General features: G+C 38.7%; 1 protein-coding gene across 1 annotated transcript in view; it reads right to left on the bottom strand.

Moving 5' to 3' along the window:
• nbeab (neurobeachin b) overlaps positions 1 to 26,121 on the bottom strand; it is a 143,968-nt gene that overhangs the window by 107,755 nt on the left and 10,092 nt on the right. Inside the window, 9 exon segments of the mRNA XM_068745474.1 lie at positions 636 to 769; positions 856 to 1,053; positions 4,672 to 4,818; positions 6,073 to 6,192; positions 6,395 to 6,521; positions 7,776 to 7,897; positions 8,818 to 8,913; positions 9,108 to 9,208; positions 10,052 to 10,283. Of these exon segments, the coding sequence (XP_068601575.1) occupies positions 636 to 769; positions 856 to 1,053; positions 4,672 to 4,818; positions 6,073 to 6,192; positions 6,395 to 6,521; positions 7,776 to 7,897; positions 8,818 to 8,913; positions 9,108 to 9,208; positions 10,052 to 10,283 (1,277 nt within the window).

The following is a 26,121-nucleotide window of genomic DNA, read 5'->3' as shown; positions in this document are numbered from 1 at the left end:
GCTGCTTGTGCAGGTCTTCCACAAGATACGGTGCATTCAGTACATGCATTCAAACTATAAGGAAACCTTTTCAATCTTCAAACCCCGACAGACCTAAATGAGCTCTGAGCGCTATTGGTTTCTCGCTGATATTTTGTTATTGTAGTATAGCTTTGTTCCAATTTGGCAGAGCGATAAAAACTGATGCTATATCACAGCTGTTTGGAATTTAAGAGGCATGGATTTATTAAAATTATATATATATATTTTTAAATAAATCACTTCAGCATTAGAGAGCGATAAATGTTGGTGGAGCTTTGAACGGCTCAGCTCAGCAGGTCTTAGAAAGACTTTGCAAAGGCAAGGACAAAGCATGTCTTCAAGAGTGACACACTGTGAGGGAAAGACCCACAACTTGTAAGAGAGAGGAGGAACAGAGATACATATAAATAAATGTTTATAAAAGACAAAATCACCCCAATATGTGCCTTTATCTTAACTTATGTCTTAACTTCTATTCATTCATTCGTTCATCTTCCTGACCGCTTTGTCCGTTACCGGGTCGCGGGTCCTGCTGGAGCCTATACTAGCAGATATACTTATATCATCAGATTTCAAAAAGTGACATTCTCTTATTATAAATGTCTTCTTCTTACCAAACATTGTCTTCCACCTGGTTTTCATTCGGCTGATGGAAGTCCAGCTGAGCAAAGAGTGGGAATAGCACCTGAATTCCACCGATGGAGTGGAGGGCACTGTGGATGGAATGAGTCACTGTGGCTTTTACATCCTGTGAGGATAATGTAAAACAATAAAACACACCATTATAATGACATATTTAAATGAAGTGATTGAGGTTTGAGTAAAGGGACTGGCCTGTAGCATAAGGGCGTGCGGTGAGTGAACAAAGATGGAGGTGTTTTCTTTAGGTGAGGACTCCAGGCAGAGCTGGGCATCAGTGGCCTTGGCGTTATAGGTAAAGGCAATAGAGTTGGCCAACTTGCCGTCGTACAGCACCTGCTTGTGATGCTCTGCCAGATAAATATCTGACTCTGACTTGAACTTAAATGTGCTCTGGAGAAAAAAGAGAGAACACATGAGTTACAGATAAAGAAACGATGCAGAGAGCAATAGCTCAGTGATAAATCAGGATCTCCTGTGTGTCACACGTTAATATGACTCACTGAATACATTTTACAAATGCAGGAATGAAAAATTTGAATATGCCTTTTATTAGCAACTGTACATTTTGAAAAGTTAGTCAGACTGCATTAAATGATCACAACATTTAGAAAATGCATTTTTAATATTGACTAAAATAATTATTTTTCCTCTCTGGTATTCTTTGATGCTGCACTGAAAAAAGGGTAATATATTAGCTGTAATTGTGTTTTTGGTATGTAAGTAAGAAAGATAGTACCGTAAATTTATGCAGGTATTTGTTAGATTCATTTTTGATTTGGTTGCTCATGCTGGACCGCTCTCTTTTCTACCCTGTGGGAACAGTTTGGGATGGTCAATTTCAACTTGCACTTCTCAGATGACAAGGAGCTATAGAATTAGTTTCTTCGATTCAGATAATTGTTTCTTTTTATTTATTTAATCCTAGAATTTGTAAAAAGAGTCTCCAACAGGACACGGCCCCTGCTTGATTTTCACAGAGACACTAATAATAGGCTGTAGAGCATGGCAGAAACCACCTTCAAATTAAGCATGCTAATGCAATTTAGTTAGTGTCATTTTGAATCCAGAAAACACACATGAAGATGATGATGACTCAGAACAAAAGATCTGTACAAATATCTGTTGTGTTCACATATTAGTATTTATCCAGCGAGGCTGTTAGCAAGTTAACGCAAATGTTCTGGATTGATTTGAATGAAATTTTAAGGAAATGATTGGAATTTTACAAAGAACAGATTATTACATTTTGGTGATGATACAGAAGGGATACTGGGTTATGGATCAGTTGACATTTACAGTAACATTGTCACAATTTGCCAAATTAAGATTTAATGTTGCAATGTTGAAATTCCTCCTAAAGATCTCAGGCTTAACTTTGGGCAAATTAATTGTGTTTACCAAAATATCATTGGTTAAAATCAATTTACATAAAACTGTATACTGTAACTGTCTTCCAAGTTCGAGAAACCAAGATTTGATCCAAATCTAACAACATATCTACTACTTCTCAGAAGATTATAATAAATAAAAAATTATAAGAGGCATTCTGTTCAGCATGCATCTCATCATGTAGTCTTTAAGATCCTTCAAAAGGTCTAAATCATGAACCCCAAGCGACAAAAAAATAACAAACTCCAGTGCCCTGCACTTTAGTACGAGCCCTGCTGCAGTGTGAAACGAATTATCTCATGTGCTGCAGCTACAGCAGAGAGCCCTGTGGCATGAGAGCATCATTTCATGGGAGGTATTACTGTGGTCTTCTTTCTCTACTGGTGGATAACTAGTCACTGACCAGCGGCATCCCTGAGACTATGCAGGCAGACTCTTGAGCTGGGGATAAGCTGCACTACATGAGGTTGTATCATGACTGCAGAAACCATGCTGAATGGTCAACAGTGTTGCATGAATCCATAGTAATAAAGACAGATGAAAAATAAATAAATTACTTAATGACTCACTGTTCATAGCTATAAAAAAAACAATAACTCCATGAATCCATATATCCACACACACACACACACACACATTTAACAAATCAATCAATTAATCAATCAATAAACTTGTGTCAAAAGTGATTCGCTGTCACGACCTGGTGAGGTATCTGAACTGAAAATCAACCAAAAATAGTAATTTGTTGCAAAGCAAAAATCAAACAACATTCAAAAGGCTCTACGACTGGGCACAGATGATGCCGGGGGGTTTAATTGCAACCCAAGTATGGAGGCTTATATCTGCAAACGTACAGGCATGTACGGGACTGTACAATATATCAGATGTATTTAACATATACCGTGTAACGCTGATACATTGTATGGTTTCATTGCCTCTTCACAGAGACAGCATTTGGTTTCTGTAATGGGGGAAGATCAGGACTGTGGCGCTCCACATACTCTGTGACGCATACTGAGCAGTGGTGGCACGCATTCAATGGGCTAATCTGCCCCCTGTAGTACACATATGGTGTTGATGATAAAGGGCATACAGTCATAGTTTAATTGTTTTGGGAAATGAATTAAATGACTCAGAGAAGCTATCATGTGATATTGCTGTGATGGATGAGATTTTCTGACTTCAGACCAGGATATTCCCCAGAGCAAGAAAGAGATAAATCGTTACTCAGACTAAACACATCAGGCAGGCTTTTAAAAATGTTTGTTTGATTTAGACCACTGAGAATTAGATCCTTTGGCAGGCTGCTTGGCAGGTGCGCAAATCTTTCACTCCACAATCTCTCAGAATAACACCAAGTTTGATTAGATCTGCCGTGATGAGTGGCAGCCTGATACGGTAGCCATATTCTGACTCCGTTAGGGTCTGCAGAACCAACACTGCCTCTTAACGTTATCTCTGAAAGACAGGGAATGTTTGAAGCCAGATATAGAAATAGAAATCAACATCAAATGTTACTTGGCACCTAAAATCAACCATGAGTCCAACTTGGTTTGGAGTGCAATTCCACATACAGCAGAACAAAAATTTCCCAGGGAGCAGTCTGCAACAGGTTTGTCCTATTTATGACCATAAATCATAAAATCCAATTATCCTCGACAGAAATAAACCCTGCAATATCACTAAGCAGAGAAGTTACAGCTACGTTCAACCGATTGTACGAGCAAGGGAAAGGATGTCAAACCTCAAGCATGGATAAGAGGACCATGTATCAGAAAATAAGCCATGCATCAGTTCTAATGTTTCCTTCCCGGCTGTGCTGCTCAGATGAGCTGAAACAGACAGGCCAGGGACACAGAACCTTTGCTATAACCAATCAGTGAGTCCGACAACCCTCTGACTATCTTCCGCCTTTCAGCTCACCTGCCCAGTCTTCGTTTCCCCGCCACTCACAGTTTCATTTATTTTGTGTTACCTGTCTAAAAGAAGGTCTTCTGGCAACAGTTAAGCAGAACAGGGTCAAGCTTCAGCAGAGTGGGTTGTAAGAAGATAATGGGAAAGACCACTCTTTCTTTCAGTTTTAAATTGCAGGATTTCTCGAGTGACTGTACAGCAAATAGCGCTCGCGAGAAATGGACGGGGATACTCTAAACAGACTCGAGACATATCCTGTGTTCAAAGGAGATTTCGCAGAGGAGTCAGTCCTTCATCTGTAGAAAACTGTAGGGCTTAAAACTAAAGAATCGGAATCAGGAGCGAAAGTGAGCTGAACTCTGACTCTGAATATAAGAATATATATAGAATCAGAAAAAGAATAAACTGAGGGCAAACCTTGTATCTGGGGACAGAAACAAAACAAATAAAACTCTATCTTAAAGAAAAAGTGTGCAGATTAAATATTTTGTCACTTTAATATTTAGTGCTGCATTCCTATCCACTTTAGGGTAGGTGAGCATTTTTCTGTTGTGATCTTTTGGTCTTTATCAGGACTTTTTTTTTTTTTTTTATCTGTCGGCATCGACCCCAAGATGGTAAAGGGACTGCAGCAAGGCTCCAGTGGGAATTTATTTTGGATTTATAGGTGGTGCAGGCTGCTTACATGTAAACTAATTCACATACCTTATAACCTGGTCCGAGCTGATGAACCGCAAATATTTGTGCAGGATTTAGAGCTTCACTGAACACGTAGACAGCTCCTAGCTGCCCACAGAATACTCTGTTTGCGTCTGCTGTCTCAGAGGAACCGAGGAAGCACTTATCATAACTCTGCAAGAGGGACACAGAAAAAAAAAATACTGCATCAATTTACACCTCAAATACACGAAATTAAACAGAGAAAAAACAAGATATACATCAGATTGCGTAAAAGATTCCATTTATTTTTTAAATGTAGCTCATCGTGTTGAGTGATGTTTTAGGATCAACTTTGACAATTCCCTAATAAAAGCGAGAATACAGATAGATTTGATTCACAAGGATATATCACCTCCACGTAACCTCGGTGATTGAGACAATATGTACTGTGATTGTACTCGGAGCGGCGGCAGCAATAAATCAAATAAAGAAAAAGCAGCTGCACAAGTAAGTCTTCAACAAAATCTGTGAAAAGCCCATTCTATCTGATTTATATCAGATGTGTGTTTACTTGGTTAAAAAAGGAATCACATGAAATCAAATAAACTGGATTTGAACCTCAATAGCACAGAAAGGTGATAAATGATTTGTGTTTCTACAGAACAACAAGGTCTATCTATCTTTTAAAAATGTTCAAGTCATTTATGCGAGAGGGCACCAGTCTTGCTGTCACATCTTATTTTCTGAGAATCACCAGTTGTTTTTCATTATTCTCCATGGCAGCAGGAATCTTTGTGCATACAATCCGGATCAAGGAAAATGTTAAACCACCAGGGTGAGGAACATTCATAAATTCTTCATCTCGTGATTCAGTGTTGTGCTGTGGTTTTTCTCATGCCACCTCATTAAACACCTTTTATTTGTTAGAAATAGTCCTCTCATCCCTGCAAACGAAAAGTGATTTTCCAATCATGTGTGGCAGTTTACAGCTTATTTTCATCAAACATATGATTATCATACTGTTACACCTTCACACATCATGATGTCAGACATTTTAAACAAGAATGCTTCATTCTGGTGACATTTGCAATCTCCTTAGCACACAAGAGCTACTGCGAGTTTCACATTTTCACTCTATCCATAAAAGCGTTCCTCCCATGTTTGATGTTCCATTTTTCGGCATGCACTGCAACTCTGCACCGTGGCAAATGGATATTTAAATTAAGGCTGAAATGTCAGTCATGTTTCTCAGAGAAATTCATGTTGATATGGTAAAACTCGTTTTGCTCAATGAGCACGCTAGAAGATACATACGCTTTTTTTTTCTCTGTCATGATTCTTAGCCGTGGTGTGGCAGCTTCAGTCGGTCTCGTGCCAATACACATCCAAATGAGGGGGAAGGGATGACATTAGTGAGGAGTAGCAGCAATAACCGTGAGGGCTTACATCATTTGTGTTGACGTGCCATGCCATGTCTCCATAAGACACAAGCTGTCCATTAACGTAGCATCTTATCTCACTGTTCCTCCAGCGACTGTAGATGTGAACTATGCTGATCATGTACCACTGAGGGTGAGAAGAGGATTAGATTTTAAAAGTGAGCAACGAAATATAGGTATCTCAATATCTAAACTGAAATGGCTCAACATAATTAAATAACAGATACATAATGAATAAAGAAAATAGTGCATTTTTATTTAACAATTAACATTACGTAAGCGTAATACAATAATTTACTAATTTTAAAGGTTTACAGAGCCATGCTTACCTTCCTGGGCTGAAAATCGTACTTCACACAATGTTGGAAACCTTTGCCTTTAGACTTGAGTGATGTCACAATCAAGCAGTTACCGACAAAATGTGCAGAATACCCAATGCCTTTGCAGGTACGAAAGCTGTAAGCATAAAGCATCCATCATGATCATTTAGAACAAGTTGCAAAAGTGACAGAGCAAATATTAGATATTTATTAAAAAAATATTTCACGGTTGCCTTCCTTTTTTTTTGGACTGTAATTATGTGCAGGGTTGTTTTCCCTTAACAGTGCTGCATACACCTATAACTCAAGTGTGTCACTGCACTCCCAGAGTCTGAAGCAGTTTCCCTCTCCAAAGCCACACCTTCTGGATCATATAAAACAAACCTCTTTGTCAAAGCAGATAAGGAGAGGCTGTGCTTTCATAGCGGGGTGTATGCAGGGACTGAGACATAGGGAGCCCCTTTTCTTCCCCCACCTGAGCTCTCCAAGATGCTCTAGTGGACAAACCTGTCTGTGATTAAACATTACTTTCTCCTGGATGTAAAGATACTATTCTTTTTTTGTTCTATGCATGCCCAGCCACTGAGCTAGCTCAGCCTCTTTAATGCCTCTGTCAGTAGAATCTCCACCATATTAATATAAACAGCTAGTGGCACAATAGAGACACACAGAACTTCTCTTTCGGAAGTGAGTTGATGCTCTGGTTCTCCCTGTGCGATGCCAACCAGCAGATGATACCATAAATGTGCAGTCGCTGACCTAATAGTGAAACCTCATCATTCAACTCGTTTTCTCCCAAAGCTCATCTTATAAACTGAAATAACAGAAGCACTCTGAGTTGATTATTTTAGAACACATTACCCACAAATCATTGAAAGAGCTTTTATGTGAGCCTTGTGTGGCAGATATTCAAATCTGAATGACTACTTCCACTTGCAGCGCTTCTGTAACAACTAGTACCAGCTGCTGAAGTCATGCTTCCATGGGTTTCAAACTTAATAATCACACTTATTTCCCATTTTCTCCCATTATAATTCATGACCATTATGTGAAAAAAAAAAAAAGAGTACCGGTGGGTATTTTGTACTATTATGTAATTGATGTGTGAAAATAGCATATGTGAAACTCATTTAATCTAGAAAAACAAAATCCAGTCATAACCTGATCGGATGGGAAAATGGTGGTCACAGAATATAAAACATCTTATTGTTTTGTCAATAATGTTCCCCAGATAAGCAATGGAGGATAGATGGATGGATGCTAATGTATTTAAGATGAAACAAGTATGTATATTCCCGTCCGGTCTGGTGTCATAATGCAGAATTAAATCACATTTTATAAAGCCAGCAGTACACCGAGGACAACATACAGATTACAACTGCATTCTCACCAGTAGAGGTATGGTTTGTCCTTGTCCACATTTATGTTGTTCAAGGGATCCATTCTGAACCAGGTGTTGAATGTAAACCCATTCTGATAAGGCCACTTGGCAATAGGAGGTAAAGCAATGGCCTGGGATAAAACATATAAAAAAACACTCAAGACACAATCGTGCAGTATGGGGGATAATTTAAAAGTGTGCAGCACCGATTGTTCAACAGTAGGATCGGCAGCTAGAAAAAATAAATAAATAAAACAGGATAGTATGAATATCTGATGACCTCCACAGTGTTACAGGGCAGCTGCTCCCATTATAATGTCTGTCCAGGCTGAATGATTTAGGATGACATCTTCTTGAAATAAATGGTGCCAGGATTCTAGTCCTATGTGAATTTGAATAAAGTTGCTATTAAAATGTGAGATTCTTTAGTGTGTTTCAAAACAATATTTTAGAAAAACCTACGTACGATAAAATTATTATGATCACTCATTCTCTTTAATCAATATGCTTTGCCAAAGATAATAAACCATAGGCTGCACTCTGGATGATGTTGTCTGCTTCCTTTGCACCACCACCTGCTGTATTCCCACCATTATGTCTCTGCTTGTCTTTGAATATGTGTTCAAATGACAAATCATCAACAATCTACCAGCAGCTGAACTATGCAGTTTATGCACATTTTCTTATACAAGAAATTAATTTCATTCACACCCTGTCTACATTCAGTAATTATGTATATACAGTATTAGTAGAGATGTATAAATACCATATTTGTAAACATTTTTTTTAATTAATATTTTCCTTATTATATTAAATTTAAATTGGAAAAATAAAAATAAAAGAACAGAATGACATAACTCTCTAAAGATTAGCAGATATCAGAGGTATACATATACATGGTTCCACTAGTTTCGTCTTTACATATCAGTAAAACGTGAAAGACGAATGTGCATGAACTGCTAGAAGCTTAATTCAATCTACAGGGTTTAATTAACATGCACAAATAAATGCCCTTATAAAAATAACAGTAGAAAGTAATGTGAGAACTTACTGCTGCGCTGCGACCAGGAAAATTGAAGAATGCATCTGGACCGTGTCTCTGGGGCATCTGATTCAGCACTGATAACATTTTAACGGCATGCCTCGGCTGCCCAGGTGATAAGGGAGTAATAACAAGACAGTCAAGGCCATCTCACTGACCGTTTGGATCATAGCTAATACACTGTCCATTAACTCATTCTGTCGTTAGTCAATTCTAGAACTAGAATAATTCTAAATCACATTACGTATTGTGTTACGTATCTGCCTCAGTAACTGCAGGCAGTCCCTGCTATCACCTACCCAACAGCCTTCTTTCCCCCGTAACATGCTGAAGAGCAACTTCAGTTCCTTCACTGTGATGCTGTAGGTTGCCAACACACCCAGCATGTCCACTAGCAAGTCTATTCAAGCAAGATCACATCATGCATCACCAGAGATCCACAGGCACATAGAAAAGAAGGGGGGGAGGGGGGGGGGCAATTAGGAATTTGACATTTTTATGACAATAATAATAATAACAGTATCTAGTGGCCAGACTGCATTTTTGCTTTGTGTAAACCCACGGTGGAACTAGGGCTAACACTTGGAAGACCAACCATTAACTGAATAATAATAATATAATAATAATAATATAATGAACTTGTAACTGAAAAGACCCTGACCACTAAACAGCAGTTCCCCTCTCGATAATCCCTAATTCATTTCAACAAGATCCGTTCAGAATGTTTTGAGTTATTCTGCCAATGCTGGTAAAAACATAACCCTCTTGGCAGAGGTTATGTTTTTTGACTTCACTGTGTTCAAACTCTGTAAGTGATAAAAGTGCATATCTGTCAACTTATAAGGTTAAAAATGAAGCAGGGGTAAAATACCAGGGCAAAACTTTAAACAAAACCTCAACGGACTAGTTAGCAGACTTCCGTTGTGGTCGTCAACACATGCGCAGATGCAGATTTTGCCACAGCTGGCTGGTGCCTCACTTCATTTGTCTTCTCAGTATTTGAAAGATAAACATGAAAATTCTGCCATTTAAAATAAAATAAATAATATAAAACTGTTGAAGTTAAATGGAAGATAACTTAACACAAATCACTAGATAAATACATTTATTCATGTTACATTTTTTTGCATGATACAGTATGGAAGCATAAAAAATACTTTTAGGCATTAGCATGATAAATCAATCTAAAAATAAACATGCATGTATGATAAGCAAATGAGGCTTGCGCACGGTACGTTCATACCTGCGATCATGTCATCCACTGAGCTCATTTTGTGCAGCACCTGCTCAATGAGGCACACCTCAGTGCTCGTCTGGAGGTTTCGGACACTTTTCCTAAGGATGGCGGTGAACATGCTCCAAACTTCAGCCTGGCACGTGACATTGCAGTTCTCCAATAGCTCCACCATACAGCTGATACTTTCTGCATCCTGGATAATGAAGTTCGTCTCCAGATCAAACTCACCGCCCACCAACTGCAGAATAAAAAATGAGAAGGATTAAACAAGTAATTTAAGAGACTTAAATTCCCCTGCCTTTTGCATGCTGTTTAAATTATGTGTTCCATTGATGAAATGTTCTTTCATGGGCGGCCACAGATAAACCTTGGTCCTACCCCCGATGTTGCTCAGGACTTATCTCTGAAGGGAAAGAAACCATGAGGATGCGTTCACGTATTTTCCAAGTCAACACTAAATGTTGACTTGATGCTAAATGGTTGGACAGTCTGGTTTTGATCATAATTTAAGCACCCACAGAAATAAAATAGCCTGGCATTTTGTAAAAAGAGGAAGGGAACAAAGTCCCCATCACACTGCTGCTGCTATTGAGTCGCCCATAATAATTAGTAGTATTGAAGAAGTAGAAAACAACAATCAATAATGAAGTTCTTTAGGTTCATCAAGCATGAAATTAAACCTCTAAAAAGATGCACGATACATATGGAGAGCACTGGCAACAAATTACTGGTGGGCATCAAAGCAGGCAGACAGAAAATTGTCCAAGATACCGCCGCACAGTCCTGTGATTGACAGGTGGTCACGGCACGAGATGAAAAGCAGGCTGAAGTAATGGAAACAGACCAATCCGTGAAGTCATAAATCAAGACTCATCTCCATCCTCATCAAATCATGGCACAGTTACGCTACAGTGATGTTTACCATTTGACTGCTTCAACTTCAAAACTGAGAGACAGTCTTTTCCATGTGTGCACGTTGTTATGAATATGTTTAATTTCTGTGGGAAAAACACACATTGAAGACCATAAAAATGTGCAGCTAAAGACGGTCGGTTCATTCAGGAAAGGGAAACAAAAGCTGCCACCTGAAAATTTCAGAAAAGCATTGCCAGCTCTGAAACCTAAAATCCAGAATGATAGGAATTTCAGTTGAAAATTTGTGAGATGGGGTAGATTGTAGTCTGAGTCAGCTATAACAGTATGTTCACGGGTAAGGGAAATTTTAAAACTGGAAGGCTTGCAATTGGTATCAAACTGCCCTCTCCGTTCTTTTACTGCCATGCCACCATACATGTCCCCAATCAAAAAAGAAAAACACACACACTCCAAACAACTTAATGTTTCTGTTGGGAAGGAAAATCATGCTGCATCAGTTGGCCAAGTCGAGCTGTGCATTCCTATCATCTAAAATATCTGGTTAGTTTGACATCGCATACATTATTTTTTGTTATATAAAGTATATTATTAAATAAATAAAAATAAGATAATGTCACATGATACATGTGATGCATTATGTGTATACAGTTACACTGATTAAAGTTCTCTGCCGCTATAATTTAACTTATTTGATATCATATTATGTATGTGAGGATTGCATATGAGCACTTTTCAGGATTGATGGTGAATTGATATATTGTGCACCCCAGGGTCATATTTAAACACACATACAGTATATTGGTGGTGGAGATGTGACATACCCCAAGGTTTTTATTAGATTTGTTTTACAGTTGACATATTCAGATGATTTATGAATTCCCGGGAAGATGGAAATGTCTCAACGATAAATAAGATCAACAACCTTCAGTGCAGCACAATGAAAGGCATTAAAAAAATGATTTTTTTTTAAAACTTGTGAGAAATACATCGTGATCAGGCTGCAAATGACAGAACAATTGTCAAACTGTTCAAATATTCAGCCGTTGTCAAAGGTTGTTAGTTCTTGCTGTTAGATTAAAACCTCTCCTGTTGCAGCCAGTATTACACATATCATCCAATTAAACTTGCAAGTCATGTAACTCAAGACTAAACCTTGACATTATTCATTACACTTTATTAATCATGCTATTCTTTGGCACGCCACATTCATGAGAAGCAGTAATGATACAGAATCCCAGAATGATCTTCATCTATTATGCTACAGGAGGTTAATTTGGAACACAACATCACTGGTGGTTTACACAGGTTATACAGGTTTAAATAAACCCCGAAATTAGTGGTGGGAGGTAAATGGACAAATCTTCTGAACATTAAAGAATTGTGACTGTAATAGTTTCCATGTAGAAAAAATGTACAAACTATGTATAGAGAGATCTGAGGGCCACAATCCCTCTGCACTCGTTCCATCTTCCAGGAGATCAGAGAATCTTCTCAGCAAAAGCACAAAGAACTTGAATGTGCAATTGCTGTAAATGGCACCTTCAGACAGTAATAAACTCTGACTTTAGATCGGGCACCTCTGTGTTTCACATCTGCTGAATCTGAAACTTGTTCTCTTTACTTTTCCCCCTCAAGTCTAAAACACATTTGAATGTTTAAAATGATGTCAAGCAAATCCATGTGTTTGAAATTCCAATGGCCAGATTAAATGAATGCAGCGAAGTAAGTTTGACTCTGAACCATTCTTTGTTTTTTGTTGTTTTCCTTTGGAAAAATTGCCAACACGGAAAAACAGAATTTGTTTTCCAAACTTTTTTTTCCCAAATTGTCTATCAGCAACAGTTATAATTAAAGTTAATCCTCTCTGTAATTCGTTACTATCTTTATAGGATTTATCAAATGTGCTATAACAACAGAAGGCAGTGCCAGAATGTTAGTAAACACCTTTGCTTTATCTCTGGCTTCATTGGCTTCTATTTCTGATGGCTTGAGGTGAAGCCACACTGCGAGCCTTGGTGTATTTACCACAGTGAAACTAATAGCAGCTTAGTGTGCTGGTAACACTTCACTCTTCTGTAAAATCCCTTCACACTGACAGAGATTATACCACTACCACTAAACTACATAATGCAATCCCTGCTTTAGGAAAGAAGTGTTACAAATTGAGATTCACAAGACAGAAACAAAAGGTTAACTGTTTAAATTTGTTTAACTTACTTGATTCTCTCTCTCAGTTGGAAATTAATCTACAAATTCATTATGGGATTTCCCACACAACTGAGATCAAGGTTTACAGATAAGGATGAGATAAGACCGGTTAGCAGTCTAAATGCATTGGCTTGTTCTTGGACTTCATTAAACTAAAGTGGCACCAGATTGATCAGTAATTTATATGACAAAGGAGGCATCTAATTATCTTTTGGTATTTAATATTGTAGGCCTTATCTTGTCGCGTATTCACCATGGATCTGGAAGTCGATCTGTGATGTCCCTCTCTTGCTCACAATTACCGCTAGAGCAGAGGACTAATAATGATCTTCAATCGTTCAGAATAATGAAAAGCCTTTAATTATCACAGCCGAAAATTACGTGAATGATTTTCATTTCAGTTTTAATCTTCACATAAGCCAAACCTCCACAGCCTGTGTCCTTTTTCCGAATGAGAGCTGTTAAAGGCAATAGGGAAGATATCACCTGAGTATATTCCTGTATATGTGATCAAGGGCAATTATTTATCTGCACCACACAAAAATAAACTGGAAACTTGTCTACCATATAGCTTCCGGCATAGGTTCCTTCCCCCCAGTGACACTAAACAGGAAAAGAGGTTAAAAAAATGTACTATACAGAATGCAGATTGAGATCAGACAAATAAATATGATTATTCTGAGCGCTTACAATGATTAGTGAGTAAAACATCAGTTATTAATTAATTACCTGCAGCTAGCGCCAAGCAGTGGAAATGAGTGCGTCTATGTGCTCAGGAGAAACAGAATCCTGACACTATCTATTTAAATCATCCGACAAGCAGACAGGATTTAATGTGTATTAATATAATATTCATGTTATAAAAGTTACACATACACACACATATTAATATCATGAACTGCAAAATGTAATTAATTCTTTATATTGAGAACCTATTATTCACGCAGGTTCAAGGAATTCATGTTCTAATAATTCCCAAAGCATTAATGTTAGGCTATGCACATCGACAAATTTACTAGTTGTGTAACCCCTTGCTTCACAGCGACACTACAAAACACATTTTCAACAACCATGAGGCAAACGCATATGAATGTGTCTGAGCTGCTCCCAACCGCACAACTTAAAAAAGAAGCTGTGCAATGGCAATACAATTAATTCAACAAGGAAATGATACACAGCTAGATGTTCACATGAATTTAATTAGACTCCGGATCTCAAAAGAAAAGAAATCATCAAACTGGAAAACGACAGTTATTGTTAGCTGACCAGACCACCTGACAAATTTGTAGACTTTGGTATTTTCCAAAACACTTTATGCATGCTTAGAAAAATGGCTTGCAAAGACAGATGAATGGGGAGGTTTTAGATGCAGCTCATGTTGGCATAAAGTGGCACAGCCACCCCAAAAAACCGTTCCGAACAATTTAGCTGGAAAACTACCAAGAGTAATTCTTTATTTCACTTAAAAATGTCACAGAAATTAAGGTCACTTGTGGGAGCAGGGGTGTGAAACATTGGAAAGGGTGTGTTAGAAACCTAATCCTTATGTGATTACGTTTATTTTGATGAATGGCCCTCACATCAAAACCGAATGGTCCTAATGACAGCACTTCCAACATCCCGTCTATCCATTCTGCTTCACTGATGAGTTGACCTCAACAAAGGTTTCACACTGATTGGGATATTGAAAACAACTATTCTTTTTCTCTTTTAAGGGCAATAATCAGCTGAATGAAGAATTCACACAAAGGAATAAAGACACAGAGTGACAAATGAAAACATTGGACCTGAGGGCTTTTGCACAGGCTTGATTTCAAGATGAGTGTGAAAATGATTTATGAATATGTGTGGCCTTCATTGATTTTGTAGGATTGACTGGGATCATCTCTGCTCAGTTTAAGATCTGGGTGGATTCTGAGAGGTGGAAAGTGAACTGGGTGTACAAGAAAGTAAAGACAAATAATTGTCGTTTCCTGCATTTATTATTCCATTTATTATTTGAATTTTAAATAAAAATGGGAAGACTATAGATTAATCAATCGATTAATCAATCACTTGAAAAAACTAAATCCTTTGTTTTGTGATTCACATAGTGTAATTGCACTTAAAGATACATATAGGCTAATCAAATCATGTACGTGCGAGTTTTAAAAAGTGTGACAGTTTAGGGCAAAGGGAACAACAACAGTGTCAGGCGCACATCCGCTCTCAAGTCCCATGTATAAGAGTAATGCTGGTGCTGTGGATTTTGAAAAGGAGCAGATACAAATATTTGGGGTGTGTATTTCAGAATGTAAGAAAATGAACTTTTAAATTTAACAAGTGTTGGTTGTTTATTTGAGATTAGCTACCAGTAAGCACAAACAGAAAATGTGACTTGAATTCAACACTTCCTTCCCACATTATCCATCACTCGCACTGTTGACCCGAGATACTTAAAGTCATCTACCTTCTTTACGTCTATTCCTTGTAAAAGCAAACAAAAATACAAATTCAATGTCTGATGATATTCTCTTACATAGCCCATGAAATCGTAATCAACACAGAAAATTATTTATTCAGTTCGTTTAACTTAATGCAAACTACAATTCACAGGCTCAGTGCTTCGGATAACTCTTATGCAAAAATACTGGAATCTGAAAGGCATGATTTGTTGATTAGTCGTTGTTGTACATACTTTTGAAAATATTTCAATTAAATGCTGGCATTTTGCAAAAAAACCCATCACCATGGCTTCTTGACTACAAAACGGGAGCTATTTTGTAGAAGTGTACCAATCTCAAGACAAGACACAAACACAATGAGTGACACGTTCCCTTTTCTTTAGGAGCCATCCAATCTTCATTCCATCAGTTGTTGAGTACAAGTATACAACAGCAAGATGGGGATTTAATGAAGTCCAACCTTTTGTCGAAGCTGCTCTAAAGGCCGACCTGAGATAAAGAGGCAAGCAGATGAAAACAAAATTGTACGTGTTGCAAATGTGGTGAAAATCCGGCTGTCAGAGAGAAACGTTAGTCGATATGTTTGCTGAGTGGATTGAGGTTATCATCGAGTACCACAGAGGGCATACAGGGCAGATGGACGGCATACGGAGCTCACTCTGAATTTTTGAGGCAAGCGGGCTAAGCCTCCAGCTGCATGCAGACTTAATGGTCTTGTGAAGACACAGATAGAGAGGGAACAAGCAAATGAAAGAAGTGACAATGCTTCAGAAGGAAGAAGAGAGAAACATTTTAGGAAGAAAGAGGTGTGCACTTTCATTGGAATGCAAATGCAGAATAAATTTGCCATCCATTTTCCACAAGGGGTTTAGAGAAGGCAGAAATAATATATACTTGCAGTTTAGACTTTGTTGCCCTCAGATGTGCATAAACTATAGTTATGAATTTCAAACTTGCAAAATGATCCGTCACCTGATCAATATCAGCCATTAGAAGCAGGTAATTATCAGTTATTGGTAAAAAAAAAAAAATCAAAATCATATTTCTCCAGAACAAATCCACAAAAATATACGAAAGTACTGCGGTGAACAGGAGCAGAAGATAGAAGGCGGTGTTATCCTTGTCCAGTCTTGTCCAGTCATCTGTGGTAAGCAGAGGGACCATGTCCCTTCATGCATCGCAGCAACCTCATATACTGTATCTAATCTTATCTTGAGCCTGGCTGTACGCGGCCACAATACGAGTCATTCCAGTTCATGATTGTCCTCCAATAGCCAATTTATCCAGCAGCGACAATAAACCATCACACTAGCAGATTATCAGCATCTAAAGAGGCAGTGAAACAAAGAAAATATTGTATTAAATTTAAAAAAAGAAAAATACTCACCCGCCATTTGTGCAGCAATATAGCATATATTATCACAAAAGGAATACTTTGGCTCATTTTTATCAAGACCTCTGAGCTCTGAAATATTTCTTTGAACTCTCACAGCTGTTGTAATTATTAAAGAGAGAAAATTATATCAAATAAGAGTCTTACATAAACTACAAAAAAGATAATGGCGGTATATTTAAGAGGTGGGGAATGCCTGATTAACGAAAAGAGCACAGCAGCACAGAAACATGAGCTGAATATTAAAAACTCCTTCCACTGTCAAGTTTAAAAGCCCAGCCTTGTAAAAGGTTTGACCTCCGTTTTCATCGTCTCTGCCAGTTCATTGAGGGAAAATGAAGCAAATAAACCACAAGAAGAAGAGACAGTCAAATATGTCCAGCTGCCCTTACAGCAAAGTGGTCAGGATATTTCCTCATGCTTATAAACCAGAGATACAGGGACTCAAATTTCCATGAGCAAGAAAATGTAACTAGAAAATGAACATTTATGAAGATGATTTATCCATTCAACAACTGCATCAGTACAAGGCATTCCTTTCTGAGCTTCCAGTATTGTTTATGGTATGCTATGCCATATGCTATGGAGATGATGGCCACCCTTCAGACTCATCTAGTCAATTTTCCATGGATAATATACAGACAACATATAGAATAAATATATAAATACGGTAATACAATTCAGAATAAGAGGACAGTGTGAATTTGCTGTGAAATGAATACCGTTTGTTGTTTTTTAATTATGGTGCCGTGTAAAATACTAAAAAAGAAATGGCATATCTTGCCTGTTAGCATAGAGAATGCCCCTTTTACACCAAAACATTACTATACCCCAAAAACTGTATAATATGTTCATATTTTTATCCAAAACCTTTAAAGCTTTCTTTTATTATATATTAAGCATTTTAAATGTTTAAGTATTTTTTGTTTTGAAAATGATGAAATGTTTCCATTGATACACAATTTAAAAACAAAAATAAGGCTAATAGAAAAAATGCATCCAGGATGAGAGATCCTGAATGTTTCATGCTTGTTGAAATTGATTTTACATTTTGAAAAGTTATTTTCCCCTGCCAGTTATGGGTTTTGGATATGATTCAGATCCTGACAACCAGAGAGCATGAATTAATTTAACTTTTTTCCACATTTAACTGGAGATGATAGCAACATAAATTATTCTAAACTATGTAAATTACATCAAAGAATCGTGGTACAATGCAAAATAAAAAATTGAAATATTGTTACCAAGGACTATAAACTTTAGGTTAATCAGATATGCCACCTTAAAGAATAATATAAGTTCTAGGCACCCAGTAGTCTCTCGAGTAGTAGACTCCCTCCATGTGAGATGGCATGAAGTGACGGATTATTGCTACAAAAAAGGGGAATTTGAACAGTGAGATTCCCTGAGCTCTTACCCCAGACACCAGCTGCCATTCTTAATTCCAGCCCGAGGACAGCTCCCTTCTTGTGGAACCCAGTGGAGAAACCACGAGATGTCTGACGTGTCAGACAGGAAAGTCCGCTTTAAGTGAAACTGACAGGCTTAACTTTGTAACATGGAGTTTTTACTTTCTGTAGTGTGAAATGCTTTTTTTTCTCCATAGTCTACACAATCTACTCCCGCCCTCGGGTCCATGCCGAACCTTATATGAAGCAGGTCAGAGAAGTGAGCTCTGACTGTGACAAACTAAAATGGGTCAAAACACAACCATGCCTGGCTTTTTGCAGATGGCACTTAAAGAAAGAGCATGGGAGCACTTTGCCATTGTGCCACTCGACAAATTAATTTTACCTTTTAGCTGGCCACACTCAGCGAGGCAGTTAATAGGAATCGGTCCAAGAGGGGGAAAAAAATCTGTCCAGTTTCCTATCTCACATTCACATCTTACTGCGTAGCAACATGGGTCTATTCTGATGAGTTGTATCATGCACTTGAGTCTAATCCCTTCAAATACCAGGCAGGAGTGCCCACCCCTCCAACGGACGAGAGGAAGAAAATTAAAAGCTACTGATGCAGGAACTATATCTCTAAAATAGAGGGTGTGCTGTGTGAATGAACACACCAGGAAACCATGACTGACTGATATATAGACACAGGGCACCACGATAAATCTGGAGGGACATGAGAAGGAAAATAATTACTGGCTAATTTCTAAAGGATTATTGGAAAAATGATACCAGGCCAACTATGACAGGAATAAAACAATGAAAGGGCAAAATGTTTTATGCATATTTAGGCGTGAATTGTAACATCATATTTATTTAAAGCAACATTGCAGATGGTCTAAAAATGTCTAAATCATAACTTAAACTACCACATAACGCAATAAATGTATATGTTTTGATTTTATACATGGCCCAAGTTAGACAGAAGCATTGACAATGCTTTAACTGAAGCATTCTCCTCTGCTAACCTGGTTTGATGCAGTCAAGACATTAGAAATGATCCCATAATATCAAGACAAAATTATAAATAGAAGGGAAATTACACGAATAAAATCTTCCTCTCTTTCAACGAACACGTTTCAGCAATCCTCACCAATTCCCAACTAATTAAGCACATTAAATTCAGTTAGAATTACATAACTCATCTGACCTTGAGATTTATTTCATTAAAAATTAAAGAGTGTATTTCATTCAAGACACGTTGCATTTATGCTTGATGAAGCAGATGATAAACCACGAAGATATTTCCTCCTGCTGAATACTGCTGTCAAGAAGCATATGTTATCCTGATGTGTCTCGTAATCTGTAAAGATTAAGAGAAAGCACGTCCAAAGAAATGAGGAGAAGAGAGGAGGAGAGGAGAGAGGAGGTTCGCTTCAGATAACAACTCTTGTTTGATGGAGGAAAGTACACTGCAATGCAGACACGAGGGGAGAGATGGGAAGAGAAGGAAAATAAACAGGGTTGAGACCTTTCAAAGGAAAAAGACAAAAATGAAAATGACAGCAGTGAGCTCTTGACTTTGTTTTCTCCATGTCATCAGTGTCACTTTTCTTACCAGGCGATGAGTGGGACAAGATGTCCTCCAGGTTAAAAACAGGGATCAGTATGCAGGTCACAGAACTGGAGAGGGGAAAATGGTGGAGAGAATCCACACTGTTTACTGCAGCAATTTTCCACTTCCTCAGTCGGACCAGAGCACTAATGACACCATCTCCTCTCTGGTGATTTGTCAATGCTGTGACAAGAAGACAGTCTGTGCGACTATCAGACAAACATCTGATGACACAGAGATACAGGCGTATCATTTAATCGTCAAAAGAGTTCTACATAGAATTAAATGTGTGCCTTGACAACATCATTTCCTTTTTCATCTGCATCATGGTTTATTTAATGTGGCTACACAGACAATAAAGCAGTGATGACGTCTTCCACAAATAAACACAGTTAACATTGTGTGGCCATCTTTTTTCCTTGTTTTCTAGTTGAGTAATGATACCTTTTTTTTAGCATGATGTTTTAGTCCTTACACAAAGTTCCAAAAAGTATAAAAGAATATGCACGAACCTCTATACTGGGGTCAAAGCACTTTGCCTTCAAGTGTTTAAGGGATTTATGTATTTATTATTGGGTGGCACGGATAGCGCTGTTGCCTCACAGCAAGAAAGTTCCAATTTCGATTCCTTTCAGCATTTTTGCATTACGCGTAGCCCTGCGATGAACAGGTGTCTCATCCAGGTGGATGGATGGATGGTTTCCAGCAGGGATAGTTTGCCAAAGAATCCATTCTCCACTGGGTTTATGTGCATTTAAATGAGTAAAATAAAGGTAGTTCATATTGTTCTAATTAAAATTCATAAGGGAAAAATGTAAATTGCTCAGCCCTAAGCTCTAAAAGAAGAAGAGGCCATACACGCTACTTCTCACATTTAGCAGCAAAGACAAAGCATAGGGAATTATCCACATTTCTTTCCTATTTAGTCTGTTTACTTTAGTCTGACTTCCACAAAACAGATCCTCGACATAAGTATTTACATTTAAATCTCCACAGTCTTTACATGTTCCACCTAATGGACCCAGGTTCCTGTGTTCTCTAACTACATAAGATATATAAAGAGAACATGATAAAGGGTCTAATGTTGCACATTTCTTCAAATCTGGATATTCCCCCCACCGTGCAGGCACCCCTGGCCCATGTAGTGTCCACCATTCTCCTAGGTTTAATGAGAATCAGACCATATTTATCTTTCTGAATATCAGACAGAGGGCGACAAGCTAACCACAAAGATAACATGATCATCTTGTCTGAGGTAATCACAGGGAAAACTGCAATTTACCTCATTTTGTGATGGCTTTCTAGTGAGGATACACGAGGATTTGCAAAAAAGACAAAAAAGCAGTGGCAGGTGAGGATTAAATGAATCAGGTCACCGGTTGTCCTTCATTATCTACTAGGGTCTGATTAAGTACTCTCTAATAGCCAGCGGATGAGCACAATTAGTCAGATAAAACTCATTATGGATCCTTTCGTAGCAGCAATGAACAGAATGTTGAATATTCAAATTCAGAGTGAGGCGAGGGTCAAGAAGGGTGCGCCACTGTCTCTCTCTATGCGTACAGTTTCACTGGAACTTCAAAGGGTGGGAACAAGGGCCCAATGTCCTATAATGCTACTGATGTCCAAAATCTGATGTCAGTCCTGCAACCCTGATGACCTGATAATCTGGCCCACTGTGCTTCTCTCAAGGAAGCAAAGAAAACCGGATTGCTGACTTGTTTACCACCACCATCATAAATAAATAAAGTTTCATATCTTCTTGTTGCAGTCTGATGAGGAGCATAATCTGATGCTTTATTCTCTTCTCTGTTTTCTGGCATACTCACAATGAAAAATGAGGCACATCAATACAAAAAAAGGGGAGGAAAAAACTGCCCAAAATGGCGAAGGATTTTTTTATTTTTCGCAGGTTTTCCTTCACATTAAGGGAAAACAGCATATACATGCGGATCTCGGTGTGAAGGTGATAAAACACTGTCTCTCTCATCTGCTTTAGCTGCAGGGCACAACAGTAAGCCATCATCTTCAATGCTGGCAACAAATGCTCCAGTATGCCTACCAGCTGTCCTCACCACTCTGTCACCCCCACAAGGGGCAGGGCCAACACCTCGGGCAATCTTAACAGTGCAGTTACAGTACCACTGTTGCTTTATGGCACATAGGCATGGATATTCAAAGTGCACTGCTGTGCTCAGCACTGATGGAGAATTCCATCATGGAGTGAAAGTCAAAAACTAAATAGTTCCAATATTCAAGGCCAGCCTTTTCAGCAAATTGAAGAATCCTTTGCTCGTTATTGAGGATTTACCTTTGACAGCTGGTATCACCAGTAATTCTTCTCTCGAGGCACTTGGAATATGACATTCTAGTAGCTGAATTTTATCTGAAGCACTTGCTGGATCTTTAATCCTCCTAACTCAAAACGGATGAATAATGCCAATGAGCTGACGCAAACCCCGACTCCTAAGATCAACAGGTGAATTAAAGATGAACAAAGCAAAAAAAAGAATGATGTATAATGTATGAATGGCAATAAAAGTAACAACACATGTATACATATATATACATTATATATATATATATATCAAATGTCTATTGGGTCAGTGTTAGTCCAAACACCTTCACTCACACAGTGAAAATGAGTAGACAGCCAGACGGGACAGAAAGCGGTCAATATCTCCTTTCCTTGTCTGTACTGTAACCTCTATCTCAGCGCTGGCTGTCATTTATACTGAATGAAAATGGAAAGGAAAGAAATAATTCAACCTCAGCATCAGCATCTGTGCTCTATGGAGAAAAGTATGTGAACATGTACAAATGAAACACGAAAGACAAAATAAATCTGTCACATTGATACTCTGTTGAAGAAGCGGTACATTCTTGGCATCTCTGCAGCAGAGATTTTATAGGAAATATCCTCTGAACTGAGACGCAGCAAAATAAAAAGACTCTTACGGTCGACACTGAGGAACATGCCCTCTTTATATCAAGAGAAAAAGCTTTTCACTTTTCTCTTGAGCTGGATGTCAAATAGGTTATCGAACATCAAAAACACGAGACAACATGAATGCACAGGAAACTGAAATCAACTGCATGTAAAGCTGTAACTGAAAATGTCTCAACTTGGTAAGTGCAGAGTGAACAACTCAGGAAACATCTATCAAAAAACTGCATTTCAGACGAAGTGAACAGATGCTTGGAATACAAGATAGACAGGGAACTGCAGTTTTAAAACAAATATATCACAGAGAGTCTTTATTTAAAAGGATGCTTGAGAAATAAACTACACTCATTTTATTGAACTATGTTTGTTTCTTATATGGTTATGTGCATGTGCAAGAGTATCAGCATGGTCCCAGCACAGTGAATGATGGTTTTATTGTGTTATTTTTTGATCTGTGTAATTACTTGCATCAACACAATGTGACAGCCTCAATCTGGCTAACATCATCAGGCTGCTGAGGAGAGTGTTGCTCCCTGACAGTTGGAGAAATGTCAACAAAGCATTGATCAGCCGGCTTCAAAGTTGGAATAGACTTTCAACCAGATTTGGTTTACCAGAAGGCCAAAGTGTGAGGTTTGCTTGTGCAGGAGTGTTGTTCTCAGCAAACCCACAAATGACTTTCAATGCTGTCTCAGTGAGGACAAAAGCAGCATTATTCAACACACCACTGGTGTCGCACAGCGGTGTTCCCATTGCATTGATGAGCAGGTAGAACCTGGGCTATCAGGACCTGGAAAGACTTCCTTCCTCGTATAAGAGCAATCAAAATCAGATCATATAAGTGTTATATTCTCAAACACATTTCAATTTTACAAAGTGCATTCCTATTGTTCCACTTGCATCATTAAATTACTACTCTCTTCTCAATTGTACTGTAAAATAGAGTTTTTGTTTGATCAGATTTTGCATCTGCTGTTGGAAAATGTTTTGTTCTGCTCTGGCCTCCAAAGTAATCAGGAAGGACCTTTTAGTGGAACTGAAACACACTGATGAACTGGACAACCATCCATCCATCCATCCATTCATCTTCCACCGCTTATCCGGGGCCGGGTCGTGGAGGCAAGAGTCACAGCGTCTCCTCCACTCATCCGGGGAGAACCAAGCTCTGACTTCAATCGTATAGGTACCGGCCAGCTCTTCGCAAAGGGCCCCGGACCCCATACTCCCAAAGCACCCCCCACAAGGATACTTAGAGGGATGCGGTCAAACACCATTTCCAAATCCACAAAACACATCTGGACTGGTTGGTCGAATGCCCAAGAACCCTTGAGTGTCCAATGGAGGGTGTAAAATGAAAGATACATTGTTCCTCCTGCATCTGAGGTTTGACTATCGGTCTAATCCTCCTCCTCTCCAGCACCCTGGAATAGACTTTCCCTGGGAAGCTGAGGAGCGTGATCCCCCTGTAGTGGGAGCACACCCTCCGTTCCCACTTCTTGAAAAGGGGAATCACCACCCCAGTCCGCCAGTCGAGAGGCACCGTCTCCAAACGCCATGCATTATACCAGATGTGTCAACCAAGACAGTCCGTGCACATCCAGAGACTTAAGATACTCAGGGCGAATCTCATCCACCCCCCCGGTACCCTGCAACCGAGGAGCTTGAGAACCAGCACAGTGACTTCAGCCCGGCTGAAAGACGAGTCCACCTCTGAGATCTCCGCCTCTGCTTCCTCCATAGAAGACATGGTTACGGGATTGAAGAGACTCTCAAAGTATTCTTTCCACCGCCCAACAATATTCCCATATCCCCGCACAACAATGTCACTGAATTTTTTTAGAAAGAATTATTTTGAAATAATTGGAAGCTCTGTTAAGTCTGACCTTGAATTTGCAACAATCCTTTCACTGTTGTTTCACAAACAAGTTTTATGGTTATTTGCTTGCTTGGTAATTGTGTGAGTAAATCTGACTGATTGGAATTTGTTCTTGTTTCTTCAGTAATGACATTGATTTAGGCTACGCAATATTTATGATGCAGTGTCCTGTCATAGTGTCAACGTGATGTGATTCTCAGGTGGTTTAATTGCAGGAGAACAGCACTGAGGTCCTTGTCACTGGTAAAACCAAAAAGGATTTACTGCAGATGTTGGATGGAAATCTCGTGCAATTATTAGAGCCGTATCTGAAAGTGTTTTGTCATAATAAACATGCGGACATTGATGATTCATAGATGGCTCAGGCTGTGGTGAAGTAAACAGAGGAGCCAGATGGCTGCGAAAAAGAAGTGTCACCCCACGGAGCCAGGAGTGGAGTTTGCCCACAGCTTGAAGCTCTTCACATCATCTGTCTTTTAAAAAAAATTGCAATTACCTACACAAATGAGAGAGAGAAAAAAAAGGAAGCCTTCAATGCTTATTTAATTACATACCGGGGGGAGAAAAGGATGTCAAACTCTACTGAAGTGTCTGCCAGCTCAGATAATTTATCTAAACATTACACCGGGTGCAATTGTGAACTTTTATTTTGATGATGCATCAGTACATAAAACAGGTTCTACATACAGCGTGAGAGGAGAGGAGAGGACCGGGAGTGTACACAATAATCTACACATTTTTGGCCATCCTCTACACGGCTCAGTCCAGACACGCAGGCAAATCGTCTACACCACTGACTCATTGGCGGACCTGGAAGCACCAGCTGGGAATGGATGTACTGGGGTGACGGGGACAGACTGTTTCCCCCCTTTCAGTGTCATCTTCACAGACAGCGAAACAAAATCTTATTTGGAGCTTAACTGAATGCGTTAAGAGTCGGGGGACTGATTCAATCAGTGGTCACACTTGCAGGCATGGAGAATTTTATTCTTAATCTGGTTAGTCAAATAATCCAGCTTTTATGTGTTGCATGTAAATGCCATGCAGTGATGTGAATAATAGCGTTAACTTGTGACTGCCATGGTGAGGATTAAAGTAAAATGCTTTATTTAATTTTAAACCCACTGTAGATGCATAACTTGCAAGCATCTTTCTGTTTTCATTCTAAATACTGTAAATTAATATTGTAAATTATTCTTCAGTACTGCTGATATTCTAAATTCAGAAACACCAAAAGAAAGGTGTAAGCTGGTGACTGTAGAGCAGTCAATGCCACCCAAGATACACTAATATTGCCATTGATTTATTCATGGCAATGCAGGTATTGAT

This window comes from Brachionichthys hirsutus, chromosome 11, assembly GCF_040956055.1.
Source record: "Brachionichthys hirsutus isolate HB-005 chromosome 11, CSIRO-AGI_Bhir_v1, whole genome shotgun sequence".
NCBI lineage: Eukaryota > Metazoa > Chordata > Actinopteri > Lophiiformes > Brachionichthyidae > Brachionichthys > Brachionichthys hirsutus.
Note: the sequence above shows the minus strand (reverse complement) of the source record. Positions and strands in the feature narration are given on the sequence as shown.